Source organism: Stenella coeruleoalba (genome assembly GCF_951394435.1).
Source record: "Stenella coeruleoalba genome assembly, chromosome: 2".
NCBI lineage: Eukaryota > Metazoa > Chordata > Mammalia > Artiodactyla > Delphinidae > Stenella > Stenella coeruleoalba.
The window spans coordinates 76,152,694-76,172,245 of NC_137147.1; the positions used below are offsets into that span (position 1 = coordinate 76,152,694).

General features: G+C 39.9%; 2 protein-coding genes across 3 annotated transcripts in view; both read left to right on the forward strand.

Moving 5' to 3' along the window:
• Window positions 1-522: 522 nt before the first annotated feature.
• Window positions 523-1,319, forward strand: NOP10 (NOP10 ribonucleoprotein). The gene is made up of 2 exons (XM_079913826.1): window positions 523-628; window positions 929-1,319. Exons 1-2 carry the CDS (start codon window positions 575-577, stop codon window positions 1,067-1,069), a joined length of 195 nt encoding a protein of 64 aa, XP_079769952.1. The 5' UTR covers window positions 523-574; the 3' UTR covers window positions 1,070-1,319.
• A 3,216-nt stretch (window positions 1,320-4,535) lies between these two features.
• SLC12A6 (solute carrier family 12 member 6) overlaps window positions 4,536-19,552 on the forward strand; it is an 86,412-nt gene continuing 71,395 nt past the window's right edge. For both annotated transcript variants that reach the window (XM_079906699.1, XM_079906700.1), the window contains exon 1: window positions 4,536-6,178. In XM_079906699.1, coding sequence (XP_079762825.1) covers window positions 5,908-6,178 — 271 coding nt within the window. In that variant the 5' untranslated portion in view covers window positions 4,536-5,907. The remainder of the gene's footprint in view (window positions 6,179-19,552) is intronic.

A 19,552-nucleotide genomic window follows, 5' to 3' on the forward strand; every position in this document is an offset into this window, starting at 1 on the left:
TGGGTCGACCACTAAAACATACTTCACGAGTTTCATAAAATAACTTCACGCTTTCTTCGTACAGAATATTGAATACCCATCATGCACTCTTTGCCGCCAATACTTTGAAATAGGGCGAGGGAACCGGATGTAAAAACGGGGAGGGAAGAAAACCTTCTTTCTTCCCTGAGGTAAAAGGGGCTCTGGATCCTGGAGTCCTGGTTTCTCCAGGTGCTAGAAACCCATTGCCTCTGAAATGGGTGTGAATTTTGAGATAAAGACAGGATTCTATTCATTAATGTTCAATCTGTGTCCATCCCCACCCCCCTCCAATGCCTAGAAGAGTCTGGCACACAGTGGGCACACTCCACGTGTCTTAGAACGCCCGCCCGCAAGGTTGCGACTGGGTTGCAACGGGCCAAGTCCTGCGCTAGTGCGCCCCCATTCTGGCCTGCTGGAGAAAGGCATAAACTGGACTACATTTCCCGGCGCGCTTTGAGAGCGAGACTTCCCGGCTATCCCGGAAGGAAATTGACACGTGAGGCCTTCAGTTAAGAGGCGCTGCAGACTGAGAAGCCCACGCTTCTGTGTGGTCATGTTTCTCCAGTATTACCTCAACGAGCAAGGAGACCGGGTCTACACGCTGAAGGTGAGAGGAGGAAACAGGTTGTATATGGACATGGCGAGAAATGTCGTTGGGAGGAACGGTCGAGACGAGCCCGTCAGTTGCCGACGTGGGTGGGGGGACCGGAAAGCCCAGAAGCCTGGCGTGGTAGAGGCAGGAGTGTGTGGCTTCTTGATCTGAGCAGTCGCGGCTCCTGTCTTCATGTTTACCCTTTTCGCGCGGCCTCCTCCCCATCCCAGCCTCCATTTCCCTCACGACGCCAGTGATTGGGTTTTCCCACGACTCCAGTACTGAGATTATGTTCTGTCTTTCCTCCTCGAGCAGAAGCTTGACCCCATGGGACAGCAGACCTGCTCGGCCCACCCTGCTCGGTTCTCCCCAGACGACAAATACTCTCGACACCGAGTCACCATCAAGAAACGCTTCAAGGTGCTCATGACCCAGCAACCGCGCCCCGTCCTCTGAGGATCTCTTGAAATTTCACGTCTCTTCTGCCGCCTGCTAGCTCTCAGGAGACTTTCTGAAACCAAGCTCTTCCATCTGTGAGCCTTGAAGTCTTGCTACGACCCTTGCTCCTTGCATCCGGTCTCATCCTTGCCTTTGATCATGCTTGTGGTGAGGCCATCATGGTAGCATCCCCTTTAAAGGGAAGATATTTGAGTCTTCTTTGCATACTTTGAATCACTGCCAGGTTATTAAAATGATTTGAAAGAGCTCTTATTTTGTATGTTGTGGGAAGAAAGGAGTGGTTTAAAAACGAAAACGAGGGAGATGAGAGGGAAGAGTGCCCCAGGGGTACAAAAGACCACTTGGAAGAGAAACTTTGGTAGCTTCTGTAGCAGGAGCAGTGCTGTGCTTTGAGTCTTAGAAGCGTGCTGGGGATGGGGAAGAGACCTTGAGAAAGACTCCTGTGCAGCTGTCAGCATCCACTGAAAAATACCCGTGTGCTCACTTAAGTAATTTTTTTGTCCGTTGAAATGACATCTGACTGAAAATGGAAGAGTTGCTTGAAAAATAACAGCAGCTATATTGTAGAGAAAAGGCATTGAATTGGAAGCCAGGAGACCAGGATTCTCCCCTCTCTGTATACCTTTGAGAAAGTCAACCTGTTTAGTTCCATTTTTCTCATCATTTCTAATTGCTCTTCTAACATTGATAGGGTTCAGTGGTGGAGCTTAATGTACCTACAGTGTTTGTCCAACCGTTGTGAATAGGAATGCCTTTATTTACCGCCCCTCTGGAAATATTCCCAGGCTTTTAGTTCTCTCTTCTTACATACACCTAACTTTATATTCTTTCTGGTAGCTAGCTGGTATGTGGAACTCTACATGGATTTTAATTTAGAAGATGAGGTATGAGAGATTCGAGGAGGGATTTTTGTTGTTTTTCAAGCTACTCTTGGGGGTTAATTTTTTTTTTTTTTTTTTAAATCCTGGAAGATTTCTTAGGACTTGAGCTTCTATTATGGGGCAACCATAAATTTTTAATCCAATTACTTCATATTAGAGGGATGATGAGGCAAAATATCGTATATAGGCATTCAAGAAATGCTAGCTTCTTCCTTTCCTTATCAACTTAATCAAGTCAGTATTTCCCAATCTTCTCATTCATGGCCTTTGACATTGAATTTGAATGTTTGCTTAGTGCCACTGATTTTAAAATTGCTTTGTGAAGTTTGCATTCCAGTGATACAATCTTCTTTTTCTACAATATCAAAGATTCTAGACTCCAGAAGCAGATGTAACTTAAATCAGCACAAATTTGATTTATCAAGACTGGCCCTGGAAAGGAGTAAATATGTTTCTCATGGACTCTGATGTCTGACTGTCCCGGCAGAAAAGTTCAGGATAGTTGTTGACTGCTGAGAAAAAAACATCTCTAGACTTGGGTCATAGTTAATAGAAGACATGATTTTCAATCAGTTACTTAAATTTATGAGAATGGTGAAATAAGATAATTATTTCCTGTCAAGCAATTTTTTATTTCTTAGCCTGTTCACTGAACAAGGTTCTTAGCATAGAATCTGAGGGATTTTAAAGAGTCGTCCTATCCTATTAGGGGTTAATGATCGAAGAAATGTTAGAAATTCTGCAAATGACTAGGAAAAGTATCTGCTATGGAAGTTTTTTTAAGAACTAAAGTCAGGGGAGTTCCCTGGCAGTCCAGTGGTTAGGACTCTGAGCTTCCACTGTTGGGGGGTTCAGGTTCGATCCCTGGTCGGGGAGCTAAGATCTGGCATGGCCAAAATAAAAAAGAAAAGAACCAAAGTCAGTAAACGAATGCTATCATTTTTTTAAAATGTTGACTGTGATTCTGTCTTTATAAGTTACCCCCCCCACCAAAAAAAGGATTAGCATTTTCCATGCTACTTACTGTGTAGACTGTAATGGAAAGGCAAATTGGTGTGAATATACCGAAAATTTTTTTCCTTAAGAGATCTCCCTAGGTCTGAGCACATTGTGTGATGTGCTCAGAAATGGGAGAAGAGTCTTAAGAAGTATAGTATAAAGTGAATGAAAATACACTGTGGTATGAAACAAAATTCGATGTTGTAGAAATCCAGGATTTTTTTTTTAAATGAAGGGAAAGTCTGTAAGATTTGAATGAACAGCAGGCATGCCTGAGGAGAAAACTGATCCCTCAGTAAATTTCTTCCTTGCTCAAGTAAGAAAGCTGTAAGCCTGAATGAATAATCACAGGCTTTATAAAGAATCAAGCTTTGAGGAGATTTACATTTTAAATAGGAATTTAGTTTCCATTCTGTTACCTGGATCTTTTAAACCGGACATTGGACTTTGTGTGTCATTTGATAAAAGGGAATTTACTCGCTCACATCTTAAATACAGTTGTGATCTATTACTAGGGATGATCTTAAACATTTCCACTTGTGCTGAGCAAGGACCCAGACAAAGCCAGGGCCCAGACTGTTGAATTTAAATGTCTGGGTAAATAACAAGGTCCTGTGGTATAGCACAGGGAACTATATTCAACATCCTGTGATAAACTATAATGGAAAAGAATATTAAAAAAAGGATGTCTCTATGTGTATAACTGAGTCACTTTGCTGTACCGCAGAGATTGGCACAGCCTTGTAAATCAACTGTACTTCAATGAAAAAATAAAATTAATGTCTTGATCAAAGCTCTAGGAAATAATTTTCAGACAAAACATTGATGAGTCAAATTTATTGAACACCTATTCATGCATTAAATAAACATTCTAAGAAAAATATTCTGGTGGCAGTAGTAGGGAAAACACTGAATGGAGTCAAGAGAAAGTATCTCAATGGCTTCTCCAGGTCTAAAATTAAAGATGCTTTCTTTAATGAAGCTTTCAGTCTGACTAGAAAATGAATACAGCATTTTTTTTTCCAGTTTTACTGAGGTAAAATTGACAAAACTGTATATATTTAAGGTGTACAACTGTGATGATTTGATAGATGTATACATTGTAAAAAAAACAGCACTTTTTTTAAAGGACAAGAAAAAAAAAAGTAGCCCAAACTATGTATAAATTTGAGCATACAATGCTTTATAATAGACCACTACGTAAAAACTCCAATGAGGGTCATACCCAATATATACCATATATTGGAGATATATGGTATTGAGAGGTTTGTAATTTTTAAAGAAATTATGAGTGGTATTTTCAGGGACACTCTTAGTAAAGAGAGATGGTTTCTGAGGGTCTGAGGGGCATCGCCTACCTCCAGAATGAGTTTGTGCAACACAGCAGGACCAAGAGCGAAAAGCGTTTGTTTTCTCAGATGCAGGCAGCTCAGGACCCCACACCCAACTACAATTCCCGTCATGCTCCGGGCCTCCCACGCTCGGCCCCGCCCCTTGTCCGCCAGTCCCGCTGCGACCCGGGCGAGCGCATGCGCGGAGCCCTCTCCGCCACTTCGCGGGCTGCAGAGACTGGGCGGGGCTTTCGGGTGCTCGTGGGACTGTGACGCCCTCCGGCCGCTCCCCCAGGTTTCTCTTCGGACCGTTAACCTCGAATGAGGAACGAGCGGGGAGGAAAGGGAGGGGCTGCGGCGCCGCCGGCACAGCCCGCCGGGCCCGGGGCCGGGGGCGGCGAGGTCACGTAACTGCTGCTCTGGCATCTGACCGGGGAGGAGGCTCCCTCCCCGGCAGCCCAAGCCCCCCGGCGCCCGCCGCGGCTCGGAAACAGTTACCCGCTGGTAAACAACAGCTGCGCGCGCATCCGAATCAGCTGGCGCCGGGATCCCGCACCTGCGACCTCCTCCTACCCTCATCCTCGCCGCTCCCTCCTGCTCAGCCAGGGCCAGCCTGCGAGGCCGTCTCCTCTTCTGTTAGGGCCCGAAGGAAGAACAGCGAAGGGGCTGACCTTGCGCCGGGGCCCTGGTAGGGGAGGAAAGCGTCTCCGGCAAAGGGGTGGCTCGTCCTGTCACACGCAGGAGAAACCCAGCAAACCGATCGGGGGCTCGATGGACTAGCAGCTACCTGCCACGACCCTGAACTGCAGTCCGCGGAGTCTCGATCCGCTAGCCGCCACCTCCCAGATCCCAGGGACCTTTCTGCCAGAAGAGCGGGAGGGCCACCCCCGCAGACCTCTCGGAGGCAGAAATCCGCTTTGCCCCTGCAACCTCCTCTCCTCACCCTTGTCTCATTCTCCTCCATCCATAGTGTGCGATATTTTTCCCGTTATGCATGCTCACCTCTCCCACCAGACCCAAGTGGATTATCGGCCTCAAAAACATCGGGTGGCTCTACACACATCTCCTCCCAGCCAGACCTGTGGGGTATTCACCTGATACACAACAGGTGGTCGGGTGTACACCGTTTCGCAATCTGATCTATACTGTCTATATTCGCTTGATAAGGGTGGGCCTCTGCGCACTTTGCTCATCTAGCCGTGGGACATTTACAATTAAGGGACTAACTACCTCGGCAGAAACCTTAAGGTCGAGGAGAGAAAGGCTTCGTCACCTGCTTCTCTGAGACCATGGCTGTCTGCCCGCATCCCTGGACCAGGGGAGATGACTAAGATAGCTCTTCATTCTGAAGGAACGAAGTTACACGAGATTGTCATCGTTTGTCTTTTTTTTTTTTTTTCTTAAATATTTTTCAGCTGCTGGTAGTGCACTTTTAGGACAGGCGGCTTGAATTCTGAGTAGAAGGATTCTTATATATAGTGGCTTTTTGTGTGGTGTAAATCAAGGTAATTGAGAGGTTTTTTTTTTAAGTTATCTTTTCTATTTTTGCAACCAAAATTGCTAGCGTAGGAGGAAGGGTTTTGCAGGGTTTTTTCTTTGTCCTTATAAAGGAAAAGAAAGAAAAATGCATCCTTCAGAAAACACCACCAAGATGGCTTCAGTTCGGTTCATGGTGACACCAACAAAGATCGATGACATTCCAGGTTTGTCAGACACCAGCCCGGACCTCAGTTCTCGATCCAGTTCCCGGGTAAGATTTAGCTCCCGGGAAAGTGTACCTGAAACAAGCCGTAGTGAGCCTATAAGTGAGATGTCTGGAGCCACCAGTTCACTGGCGACTGTTGCACTGGATCCAGCTAGTGACCGGACTTCTAACCCCCAGGATGTTTCTGAGGGTAAGTAGAAACACAGAAAACAAAATATTTCCGTTACTGGCTTATTTGTCCAGGATGACAATATACTGGGAAATCATTTTTCCATTATAGAATAATCATCAGGAACCAAGGTACCTCTTTTTGAGATGCTTAGGAACGCTTTGGAATAATGGTTAGCATAGTGGATCTCTGCAATAGTAATTTGGCGTGTGCGAAGGTATATGACAAGAAGGAAAGTAGATGTATGTTTTGACTTCCTCATTCTTGTATTCTTAGAATTGAAATGGGTATTTTGGTTAAGGATGAATATCAAAGAATTTAACAATTTTCCAGCATGGAGAATCCTAAATTGTAAAATTTAGTGGAGAGTTGTCTTTGGGGCTCCAACTGTTACAGTTTGCTTTTAAGGCCAGTTATGAGGAGTAGTTATTGATCATATCTTAGTTACTGGCTTTCCTGTAAAGACTTCAGATACTGTATCACAAAATTCTTTTTAAAAAATTATATTTTACAGAGACAGTGGTTCGAGTAACACAGCTCACTCAGGGTGAGGCTGGGTAGATCTGAGGGGGCTATCCTGTCAAATGGAGATTTCTGATTCCCACATAATTTCTTCACTTTGAAGTTTAGATGGAATGTACTGAGTGCTGAGACTTTGTAGTCAGGAAGTAGCACACAAGCTACTTCTGACTTATATTGACCACTGCAGACGTTCAGCTTCCTAAACCAATTTGTGTCTGCGGGCTTGGAGGTTTTCATTGGGTTTAGTGAGAAAGAGGTGATGAGATAAAACAGAGAGGTCATAACATTTTTCGGACTCTGAAGTAGAAAAGTTTGAGAAGTGCCGTACTGCTTTATATATTTAGTTTTATGCTATGTTCTAACTAACGTAGATCTGTCAGGTAATGAAAACTTCTCTTAAGAATCTTCAAGATTCTTACAATGATATTCTACCCACATTTGAAAACCGTAGCTTCAGCCACTGAATTGCCATTTTCCGGTGTCAGGAAATATTGTTCCTCCTAACCTAAAGCGTGCAGGAAACCAGAATGATTTTAGTTCCTTATTTCTGTTTTTTAATGTCTGGAGACAAGGTAGATTTGGTAAAGTTTATAGTCCTGGAATTCACTTATCCTTCACTAATCTTTTTTTTTATGAAGACATTACAGGTCGATTCTTGGACTTTTAACAATTTTCAACTTCTTGACAGACTTTACACTATGTACCATGGTGTTAAAATTACATTATGGAATAAAAAATAATTCATCATTTTCTCTTCTTACAAATTAATTCTAAATTGTAGTTTTAGTTTTTACACATCATACTCTATTTAGATTGTAAAAATACCAGATAAGACTATAAGTGTTGATTTTTTTAATGCTGTAATTGTCATTAGGTAATTTATAGTTAAATGTTGTTGGGTTTGTGACTTATATATTATGGAATTGTATTTTTATTCTGTTTTTAAAAGTGGACTTATTTCAGTAATGTGTTAGTTAGCCTTGCAGAAACGGGATCCTTGTCCAGGCTTCTGTCCTTATCTATAAGCATTCTTTAAGGTCTAGAGTGGTATTGCTTTACACCATAAGGTAAAACTGGGGACGTGTGTAGGTAAAATCTATCTCGTTTAGCTGGGTACAGAAGTTAAAGCTTGGTTCTCTACCTAACATCTTCCTTAATGTTTAAATAGTCTCTGGTACTAGAGAAAGGGAAATTAACAATCCAGCCATTAGATCGCACTTTTCCCTAGAGTATTCTTGGGAATCGAGTTTCCTACTTTCCCAATGACCTATTTTTCTCTTATTGTCTTTTAAAAAATTTCTTATGATGATCATCCTGTGATATATTTTCCACACCATCAGAGGGAACTGGTTAGAAATGTAATTATTTCACCTTTGGCCTTGTAATATGCAGATACCCTTACTGGACTTAGATGTTGATCTTCAAAGGATGCTGTTGTCAAGAAAATCAAGGACGTGCTAATCTACATTTGTCTCTGGGTTGGATTTAGTATAGGAAAACAACTACTTCCTCTTCTACAGTGGACTCTATCCTTAAGTTCATAATGTATTTCAGAACTGTGTTTGCTATTTTACCATTTAGAATTTTGTGATTTTTTTTTTTTTGGTGGGGGGACCCTTTTTACATCCTTCAGTGATTGTGACATTGGTATCATTCTCTCTCCTTTCCCTACAATTCCCATGCCTCCCACATTTCTTCCCACCTTAAGTTTCTTATCGTGTCATATACCTTTTATTCACATTACATTGCACAACCAAGGTGGGGTGACACACCAAATTTTAAATATTTATTTCTATCTGTGTTTTAATTTTTTTCTACTGTTGGCCTTTTGAGTAGTAATTATCTTTCTGCTATCAAAGTGTTTATAGTTCTTTTTCATTTTGTCAAGGTTCCATTAGAACTTATGGGACTGTCAAGTTGGTAAATAAAATCAGCGATCTTAGCACTGTACTTGCTTATGCGTGAAGAATGCCTTAAAGGTACAGAAGGAACTGCTGAGAGTGGATACCTCTGGACAGTTATGAAAATAGGGTGGAGACTGGGAATTTTCCTTTATCTAAACAATTCAGTAGGGCATGTACAATCTTTTATATTGAGAGTGTATCACTTTTGTAATTAAAAAAATTTTATGAGCCATAGCATGTTAGTTAGGGAACCTCAGATGATCAAGAATCAAATTCTGGTCAAAGCCCATTTTAATAAGTGAGGAAACTAAGGCTTACAGAGATAGTTATTTGTAGATCATGAGTGGCAGAGCCAAGACTGAAATGCAGGCCTCCTGACTTCTGTCCAGGGCTTTCCATTACATCATTTTGCCTCTGCCATGATGAACATTGTTTACATTTGCCTCATCACCATTTGGTTAACTTAAATGATTGTTAAAATAATAATACCAAAATAGAGAAGAGGACATATTTTTATATGTCTTATACATTTTCTAATAACATTTCAACCTTTTACAATTCAACAAATGCTCCCTGAGGCTCTGATGTGTGTGAGGCACTCCAGTAGGAACTATAGGAAATGCTCAGGTAAAATATAGGTTCTGCCTTTGGAGCGCTCATGGCAATAGTGGTGAAAATGACAAGAACACTTGCACCAACATTTACTGATCAATTATTATGGGCCAGGCTCTGTTCTGGGTGCTAAGGATGCAGGACTGAGAAAAAGAATCCAATTACTGTTCTAAGGAAAGTTATGATCTAATAGAGAAAGCAAACAAATTTTCATATAAATTATAATGCTGTATGATAAATGCAGGAATAGAAGTATACATCAAAATACAAAAAAAAAATACAGCAAATTTTAGAATAATACAGTAGAAAAATATAGTTAAGGAAAATGATGAACTGAGGTAAAATGGAGACACCGAGAGACTGGAGGACTTGACGAGGTAAAAGTGATAGTGAGTGATGTAGAGGGATTGAAGACTGTGATCAGATAGATGAATGTTAGGGTTAATGGATTCAGAGGTGGGGCAGTTCCAGTGTTAACATGATCGAGTGTGCAGCCTTGGGAGTGGGTTTCTGAAGTGGAGTAAAAATAAAAGCCAGTTGAGTCAGGACCTCTAAGTGTACCAACTTGGAGGCTGGCTGTCACCAAGTTTTACTGAGGGATGTTAGCTGGTAGAGATGCAAAAATTATTTAGATAAGCCCCTCCTTCATGGAGCCACCTCTGAAACCTTTTCTCATTCAACCCGACACCCAGATAGATCAGATCAGTTCTTTAAGTCCCTGTATCTCTTATACAGACTACTACTAGAGCACCTATTTCACTGAATTTTGTTTTTTTATTTGTTTGTTTACATATTATCTTCCTTGGTTAGGCTGTAGGTTCTTGAGGACAGGGACCTGAAGAGCATAATGCTGTCGACTGAAAAAAATGCACAACCTAAAAGTTGAGAATTACATTTTACTTGACAGACTTACTGAGGACTTAAACCCTCAGTAAGACCACCTCTCATACAGCTCTGAGGGACTGTTGTGAAGATGTAAGGGAGGAGCCAGGATATACAGGAGTTTTTGCAAAAAAAACCAAGTCGTGGAAACATCAAAAGATTACTGCTAATTAAAGAAAACCAGACATCTCAAGTTATTGAATTTAGTGCTGTTCTGTGTATGAGAAGATTCAGGACTCCGGGCTTATTGAAATTATTCCTTTGAGATGAGCCTTAGCTATCTAGGGCCAGTATCCTGTTTTTCTCCATCTTGAATCCCCTCAGGGTGCACCATTGGGGGTGGCTGCAGTGACTGATGGCTCTATGGCCTCAACATCCTTTGTTCACTGATATGGCAGGCAACATTCTTTGTCCACAGTATTTAAAAGCTCTTCAGCCAGAGTTGGAGACCATAGCTCAGAAGGGAAGAGGGATTAATCTTATATGCATGGGAAGAACTTTCCTACCTGAGGTGGGCTGCGAAGGGTAAGCAGAAGTTCACCAAGTGGACAAGGCCCAGCAGGCTTTTCCTTAAATGCCAGTAGGTCTTCCAGAGTATTTATCTGCACTTGGTGCCATTATATTACACATGGACGTTTAGCCCACTCTGCTGGTCTACCAATTCTGTGTGTTATTCGTAGGTCACATCAATCTCTCATGCTAGGGTTAAATAACGTTTGACTAAGAATCAGAATAGTGTTGCAAAGCTATCTTTTTATTTTTCATAAGAGCATGTTTCAAAGTACCAAGCAATCTTTTTATACTTTTGGAAAAAAATTCTAGTTTTTTGCCCCAAGCAAAAATAAGTGAATTACATTGTATTGCCAATTGCAGGTGACTATTACCTTTCTTTTAAATATACCTTTCATATTATATGGTTATTGAATACTACCATTTCACTTTGACACACTAACAGAGAGCTGTAACTAACATTGTGTAACATAGTAAAATGGATAGTTTTGTAAAAACACTTCTTAGCTTTCCTGATAGCATCCTCTGATAGATTTTTTTTTTCCAAGCTCGATTCCTCCCCCCACTTTTTTTTAAAGACAAGTAGCACTTGTGTGAAACGTTTTGGTTACAGACCACCTCTGTTTTTTCCCCCTCTCCTCCATACTGCAAAGCCAATGATTAAACTTATAATATACTACTTTACACCACAAGTAGCAATCAGCTAAATCCAGAATGTGGGAAATTTTATTGAATAACTAGACTTTTCAACAAATAAATGGCGTGGAGTGGAGGAGGAGAGAACAAAGGGGTGGGGTGGGGAGCTGTTACAGATAAAAAGCTGTCAACCAAATGCAATGTGTGGACTTTCTTTGGATCCAGATGTGAACAAAACAACTGTAAAAAGCCACTTTTGAGAAAATCAGGGAAATTTGACCACGTACTTGGTGTTAAAAAATACTAAGGAATTATTGTGAATTTTCTTAGGTATATTTATGACATTGTGGTACTATAAAGCCCTTATCTGTAGAGATACATATTGACATATTTACAGGTGAAACGAAGTGTACTCCACCCTCCCTCCCCCCACGCCACAAAACAGTTGAGGAGAGATAGATACGATTGGCAAACATTTATAATTGGTTGAATTGGATTAATGAGGATTCATTTTACTGTTTTCTCTGACTTTGTGTATATTTGAAAATATCTGTAATACAAGCTTTTAAAAGGTTGGACTGCAATCCAGAAAGTTACGTTATTTATTTATTTAAATAAATTTTATTTATTTATTAATTTTTGGCTGCATTGGGTCTTTGTTGCTGCACGCCGGCTTTCGCTGATTGCAGCGAGCAGGGGCTACTCTTCGTTGCGGTGCGCGGGCTTCTCATTGAGGTGGCTTCTGTTGTTGCAGACCATGGGCTCTAGGCGCGTGGGCTTCAGTAGTTGTGGCATGTGGGCTCAGTAGTTGTGGCTCGTGGGCTCTAGAGCACAGGCTCAGTAGTTGTGGCGCACGGACTTAGTTGCTCCGCAGCATGTGGGATCTTCCCGGACCGGGGCTCGAACCCGTGTTCCCTGCATTGGCAGGTGGATTCTTAACCACTGCGCCACCAGGGAAGCCCCAGAAAGCTACTTTAATAGAAAGGACTTTCTTTTATAGATTCTGTCCTAGAATACTCTAGATATTTGATTAAATATTAGTGATTGGAAGAGTGATTGCTTCAACTTATTGTCTTTTATCTTGGGTGGTCTCTTCTGTATCCTCACTAATTCTTTCCGTGCGGGGCCTCATTCTTTTCCTGTCAGAGGCATGTTTCTTGATTCCAGATTCTCATAAACTTTGCTTTGATATTACCTGTACTGGAATGGAAAAGAAGGAAGAGGACACTCCTGGGTACCTAAGAATCTTATAAAAGTCATGCTTTTCTAATGTTAAGGCTCTTAGAATAAGGGGAATGTTTCTAATGCTGACGTTTAAGGCAATTTGTACTGACCTAGAAGGATGATATTTGCTGTAAACTTTTGAATCGTGGTGCTCCTTTTGCCTCCTCTGCATAATAAATACTTCTGGACTAGCCAGACCCCTTGCAAGCTTCACTGGAGACGGGCAAACTGGATTTCAGTCCCCCCAACGCCCTTGCCCTTTTGGCGTGATGTAATCTGCACAGCTGCACTTGGTGGGCTTGTTGACTCAGAATAGTGCAGATTTTATGTGTTTAAGTTCTTGGTGATGTGTTTCTTAGCAGTAGGTATGAAAATTTGGAGAGCCGTATTGTAGGAATCATGAAAGCATTTTATTTTGTGATTGTGTAAAACAATGTATTATTTTAATGAAATTTTATAAGTAAATGGAAAACCAAGAAGATATTCCCCATTAAAACCCTGTAATTAAAAAAAAAAAAAAAAAAAAAAAAAAAAAAAAAAAAAAAAAACCCTGTAATTAATGCTTTGGTGTACTTTGTAGAATCCCTGCAATTATGTATAAAGATATGAGCACAAGACTGCAGAACATACAATACCACACACACACACACACAGCACCTTGCTTTAACTGCAGAAGTTTAATAGTTGATTAATAGGTAATATTATTACCATATTTGCTCAGTTCTAAGGTGTACATTTGTCATATTTTTAACATTTCTGATATTCAAGTGCATTTTACTTTTGAAGAATTTTAAGCTACTGTTAAATCATGAGTGGAATTCACAGTTAACAAGATTTCAGAATCAAACCAATATTGTACAATTAATAAGTCAATCTGAGAGGCTATGCAAAACTTGAAAATTTGAAATTACCACTGGATGTTTTAACTGAAAAAATGTAAGGTCTAAAACTTTTTTTTGTTTTTCCTTAAAATTTAAGTTTTTGTACTTGGAAAGGACAGAAATAGAAAACAAAAGCTGTATTAAGTTGTTAGGAAATGGCAGGTATACTTAGGTCTTAATCCTAACTTTAGTTTTTTGTTTTTTTCTTTTTAAAATTTCGTATTATTTAACTGAGAGCTGGGTTTCGGTCTTCTGCTTTGTATTTTTGTTACTGCATTGCTAAGCCTTATTACATTTCATATGGCCTTGAGAAATCCGTGCAAGATATTCAGTTGATAGCATTCATCTGTTTACAGTTGGAACCATTTGGTAGATAGCTTTAATTTTTGGCAAAGTGGCGCCTAAATTTCTTCCATTTTACCAGACAAGGCTGTTTTTCCTTTTGGGGTAAGGGTATTCATTTTTCATATTGCTGATTTTACAAAAAGAAAACACTAAGAAGTTTAAAACTCTTGTATACACATGTACATTTTCACTTCGAGGAGCTATGATAATTGAATCCAATTGAAATTTATCTTTATTTTGAGAGCATTTGCTTTTAATATTTAAGCTCGTTTTTTTATATCCAGAAATAATACTTATTTTCACAACAGTTAATTTACATCCCAAGGTGCATGTAAAAAATTCTGCTTTTGATTTTTATTTTTTTTAATAAATTTATTTATTTATTTGTTTTTATTTTTGGCTGTGTTGGGTCTTTGTTCTGTGCGCTGGCTTTCTCTAGTTGCAGCGAGTGGTGTGCGGGCTTCTCATTGTTGTGGCTTCACTTGTTGCAGAGCACCGGCTCTAGGCGCGCGGGCTCAGTAGTTGTGGCACATGGGCTTAGTTGCTCCGTGGCATGTGGGAATCTTCCCAGGCCAGGGATCGAACCCGTGTCCCCTGCATTGGCAGGCAGATTCCCACCCACTGCGCCAGCAGGGAAGCCCCCTGATTTATTTTTTTTCTAATTTAGCAGTGTTCTAATTTCCAAATAAAATTTTAGGAATTAATAGGAAATAGAGAACAGGCTTTCCTATTAGATGAGGTTAATTCTTTCCTTTGCTGAAAAATCATCAGTTCTGATACTTTTTCATTAAAAAAAAAAGTCATTTTCTTCTGAGCTAAGGTGGATTTCTTCTCCAGGAAAAAGCAGAAGCTGATAAGGTTAAGTAACCTGCCCAGGGTCATACAAGTAATAAATTGAAGAATAGTGATTCGAACCCAGTGTTTGTGATTCTAACACCAGTATTATTGTCATTACACTTCCTCTGCTAATGGTGGCTGGCTCTGTTGAAACATTTATTCAGCTTCAAATGTATAATAGAGCAAGCATAAGGAAATGCAGTCTTTATCTTCTGGGTACATTTTTGCAATTATTTTGCCTGGGATTGGGGGCATGAAAGGAAATGGTTTTTTAAAAAAGTAGTAAAATGACATGTTTCCAGAATAACTTAAGGTTCTGTGTTCCTAACAAGAAATCTGGCCTAACAATATGTATTTTACTGTCTTTTACACAAATGATCTCAGATAACTAGGGCAGTATAATAGTGCTGAATTACATGAACAGTTACTGATTTAGTTACATTAGTCCATCTAAAGTTAATGAATATTCATATTTTGACCCCTGTCTCGGTAGATCTATTTTAAAATGGAGTTTTGTTTCAGGGGAGGAGGGAAGCAATAACTTATAAAAACACTTGTTCTCTGAGGTGAAAATTAACAAGGAAATTTTGTTTCAAATTATGTTTTCATTTTCCTTTCTTTACATTTTTAGAAATATGTCCTAAGTTTTGACAGTATGGTGCTCAACATCAGTTTTATTTTCTATACAGTATTGGTAGCCTTGACTAGAATCCCATATAGCGTATTTCATAGTAAAAGAATGAAATGTCATACATCAGAAATGAGATTCTGAGTTACTGAGTAGTCCATGTTAGTAGCTGCCAGTGCTTACCTCTGGTTGGTGATTCTTGGGTCCTATCATACCTAGGGTATGATGACATTGAGATGAGCAGTCTTATACAGGGAATTGCAATATTGTGAAAAAGTTAGCAGTAGAAGCTGAGGGCTCTAAGTACTCAGAGGCTTTTGATAATGCCTTCTTTAGAATTTGGATCAGGAACCAAAATGGAAGGCGTAGCTAGCAAATTAGCTAGCCATCAACTATCCTACTACATTCTTTCCTCTAGTGAAGACTCACAACTTTAGGTCCCCGTAGAAGTAACTGGGCAAGGTAGTGCTGTGTTGTGCTCTCAAGATTCTTTCTATGCTTATACTGTATTACAGTATATTGTTTTATATTGCCTTTTATTGTGTAGTTAATTGGATAACAAGACTGCGAACTCCTTGAGGGCAGGAGCAGTGTCTTGTTCTCCATTGTATTCCTGTTTCCTGGCACATAGTGAACACTCAAATATATATTGAATAAATGCATGATTCCTTCAGCCTCAGTAAAGAACAGATTTTTTCTGATGTTTTGATTTGGAGAACTCTTTGTCATCCTTACCCAACAATATTACGAATCCATCAGAAAATAATGTCTTTTATGTATTTACTGTCTTTCAGTCGTTAGCCCCAAAATACATTATTCATCATTCATGCCATTTTATAAAAATCTATTCATAGACAATTTTATGTAATTTTGAGATTTAGAAGTTTTAAGTCCTTACTATCCATGATAGTTGGTCCTCATCAAAGTAATTGATTCATTTAAGTCTTTTTATAATTGTCTACATAGTAAGGCAAGATTTAGTTTGTGATCATTTTTATATTTTAAATTAATATTTATTGTCCCAGTGTCTGAAGGAGAAAAAGGTTTTGCTGAGTACGGTAAATAGGAAATTTGTATATACATAATGAGAATCTGTATACTTTTCAGACTCCAACTATATCTCTAAGTTTAGGTAGTGAACTGCTCATTCTCTTCTAGCAGAATGTTTAGATCATTCTCTAACAGAGCCATTCAGAGTGTTGTATGCAGACGGTGTTGGACCATGAGCTATTTATTATGTCTGTGAGGAGATGAGTTCAGAAATTCAGAGTTTTTAGAAACTTGCATAGCAGTTTGTTAAAGCAGGTTTATGTCTATTGAATCTAATAATAAAAATTGGAATTTGTGTTTTGTATATTTTTCATTTTCTAGTAATTTTTATTATTATTATTGGGATTTTTTTTCAAAATTTTTAGCCCACAATGAACTGGAAATTTAGAGGAAAATAGTCCTTTACCAGAGATAATTTGTAATGAGATTGTGTGGTTCTAGATAATTTGCATAACTTTTGTACAATACAGTTCTCAGTTTCTGCAAACCAAGAGGAAATACATATATGATTTGCTTTAAAATTGAATGGTTTTTAGTGATGGCATATAACAAAATATTAAAAACTGATAGAGAATCCTTATGTCGAAAATAATTTCCCACTGACTTTCCCTTGTTTCAGTCTTTTCACTGAACCTAATTTGATAAATGGGCTGAATAAAATAAAATGCTGGTTATCATGAATTGTTAGCCATGATGAAAAATTGAATTGTTAGCCATGATAATAGAATAGGGTAGAATGGTAAATTTTACTTTCAAAATATTACCCAAAGTAGACACATTCTTTTAAAGAATGGGCATGCTTTTTTAAAAATACAGACATAATATAGTCACAAGTGTTTTAGTGAAACTAATAAAATAAATATAATATGTATAATATTTAGCCTAATGTATAAAGCACTGTGGAAGTAATACCATAAGAAATGCCCTTTTTGCCGTAGCCTGGCCTTATATCTTACTGCTTCAAAATACCATAGATTTTTTTAAAAATTTATTTTATTTAAGTATAGCTGATTTACAATGTCGTGTTAATTTCTGCTGGACAGCAAAGTGATTCAGTTATATTATATATATATTCTTTTTCATATTCTTTTCCATTATGGTTTATGACAGGATATTGAATATATTAATAGTTCCCTGTGCTACACAGTAGGACCTTGTTTATCCATTCTGTATATAGTAGTTTGCATCTGCTAATCCCAAACTCCCAATCAACCCCTCTCTCACCCTCTCTCCCCACTGGCAAGCACAAGTCTGTTCTCCCATGGATATTGCTGTTGTGGTGGTGGGGTTTTTTGTTTTGTTTTTTGTTTTTGTTTGCTTCTTTGGCCATATGCCATGCAGGATCTCAGTTCTCCGACCAGGGATCGAACCTGGGAACCTGGGCCCCTGGCAGTAGAAGCGTGGACTCCCAACTGCTGGACCGCCAGGGAATTCCTTGGGTTTTTTTTTTTTTTTTTAATGTGAAACTATAAATATTTCAAGCCTGTATGATGACTCTCATTTCAAAATATTCAACACTCTAGAATCAGGAAAAGCATTTATGCAGCTGCCTGAATTTTATGTGAAATGAAATTTGACCATAAGTGACTTGTTTTATACTCAGATCCAAAGTTTTTTAGATTTCAGTAAACTTCATTCAGTTCATTATATTTTTTTCTGACATTTTTTAATGAAAAATTTCAAACATATACAGAAGTTTAAAGACTGTATGATGAACACCCATATCCATATCCTCCAGATGCTACAATTAACATTGTGCTATATTTGTTTTTTTTAAAAAAAAACACATTTTAATTAATTTATTTAATTTATTTGGTTGCACCGGGTCTTAGTTTAGTTGCAGCCGGCGGGCTCCCTTAGTTGAGGCATGAATGTGGGATCTAGTTCCCTGACCATGGATCATCAAACCCAGGCCCCCTGCATTGGGAGCACCACGTCTTAACCACTGCACCACCAGGGAAATCCATGCTGTATTTGTTTTATCACATATTCATCCCTTCCATTGATCCATCCATCTTTGAAGCATTTCAAAATGAGTTGCAGACATCAATGTGCTTCACACCTAAACACTAAAGTGTGCGTATAATTAATGTGTGATGTATAATTTCTAATGTTTTTGAGATTCAGCCATGTTGTTGAATGTATCAGTAGTTCATTCCTGATTATTGTTGGGTAATAGTCTATTGTATGAATATACTATAGGTTGTTTATCTTGTGATGGATACCTAGGCTCTTTCCTGTTTGGGCTGTTATGAATAAAGCTGCTAAAAACATACATGTTCAAAAGTTTTTTTTGTGGATTTAGCTTTTATTTCTCTTGGATAGATACCTATAAAAGGAATTGCTGGGACTTCCCTGGTGGCGCAGTGGTTGAGAGTCTGCCTGCCGATGCAGGGGACGCGGGTTCGTGCTCCGGTCCGGGAAGATCCCACATGCTACGGAGTGGCTGGGCCCGTGAGCCATGGCCGCTGAGTTCCGCAACGGGAGAGGCCACAACAGTGAGAGGCCCACATACCGCAAAAACCAAAAAACAAACAAACAAAAAGGAATTGCTGGGTCATAGGGTAAGTGTATGTTTAAACTTATTAAAAAACTGCCAGGGCTTCCCTGGTGGCGCAGTGGTTGAGAGTCCACCTGCCGATGCAGGGGACGCGGGTTTGTGCCCCGGTCTGGGAAGATCCCACATGCCACGGAGCCGCTGGGCCCGTGAGCCATGGCCGCTGAGCCTGTGCGTCCGGAGCCTGTGCTCCGCAACGGGAGAGGCCACAACAGTGAGAGGCCTGCGAGAGGCCACAACAGTGAGAGGCCTGCGTACTGCAAAAAAACCCCACAAAACTGCCAGACATTCTTCCAAAGTCATCACACCAACATTCACATCAACATTTGCTCTACATCCTTGCCAACAGTTTTTTTTTTATAGATTTATTTATTTTATTTATTTATTTTTGGCTGTGTTGGGTCTTTGTTGCTGTGCGCAGGCTTTCTCTAGTGGTGGCAAGTGGGGGCCGCACTTCTTTGTGTTGCGTGGGCTTCTCATTGCAGTGGCTTCTCTTGTTGCGGAGCACGGGCTCTAGGCATGCGGCCTTCAGTAGTTGTAGCACGTGGGGTCAGTAGCTGTGGCTTGCCAACTCTAGAGCGCAGGCTCAGTAGTTATGGTGTATGGACTTATTTGCTCCACTGCATGTGGGATCTTCCCGGACCAGAGCTCTAACCCATGTCCCCTGCATTGGCAGGCGGATTCTTAACCGCTGCACCACCAGGGAAGCCCCTTGCCAACAGTTTTAATTGTGATTTTTTTTTTTTTTGTGTGTGTGTGTGTGTGGTACACGGGCCTCTCACTGTTGTGGCCTCTCCCGTTGCGGAA

What these genes read in the sequence shown, in the direction of transcription:
- NOP10 (XM_079913826.1), top strand. Translation starts at nt 575, where the DNA reads ATGTTTCTCCAGTATTACCTCAACGAGCAAGGAGACCGGGTCTACACG. An exon ending in ACCGGGTCTACACGCTGAAG is followed by an intron (nt 629 to 928) that starts GTGAGAGGAGGA and finishes CTCCTCGAGCAG; the next exon opens with AAGCTTGACCCCATGGGACA.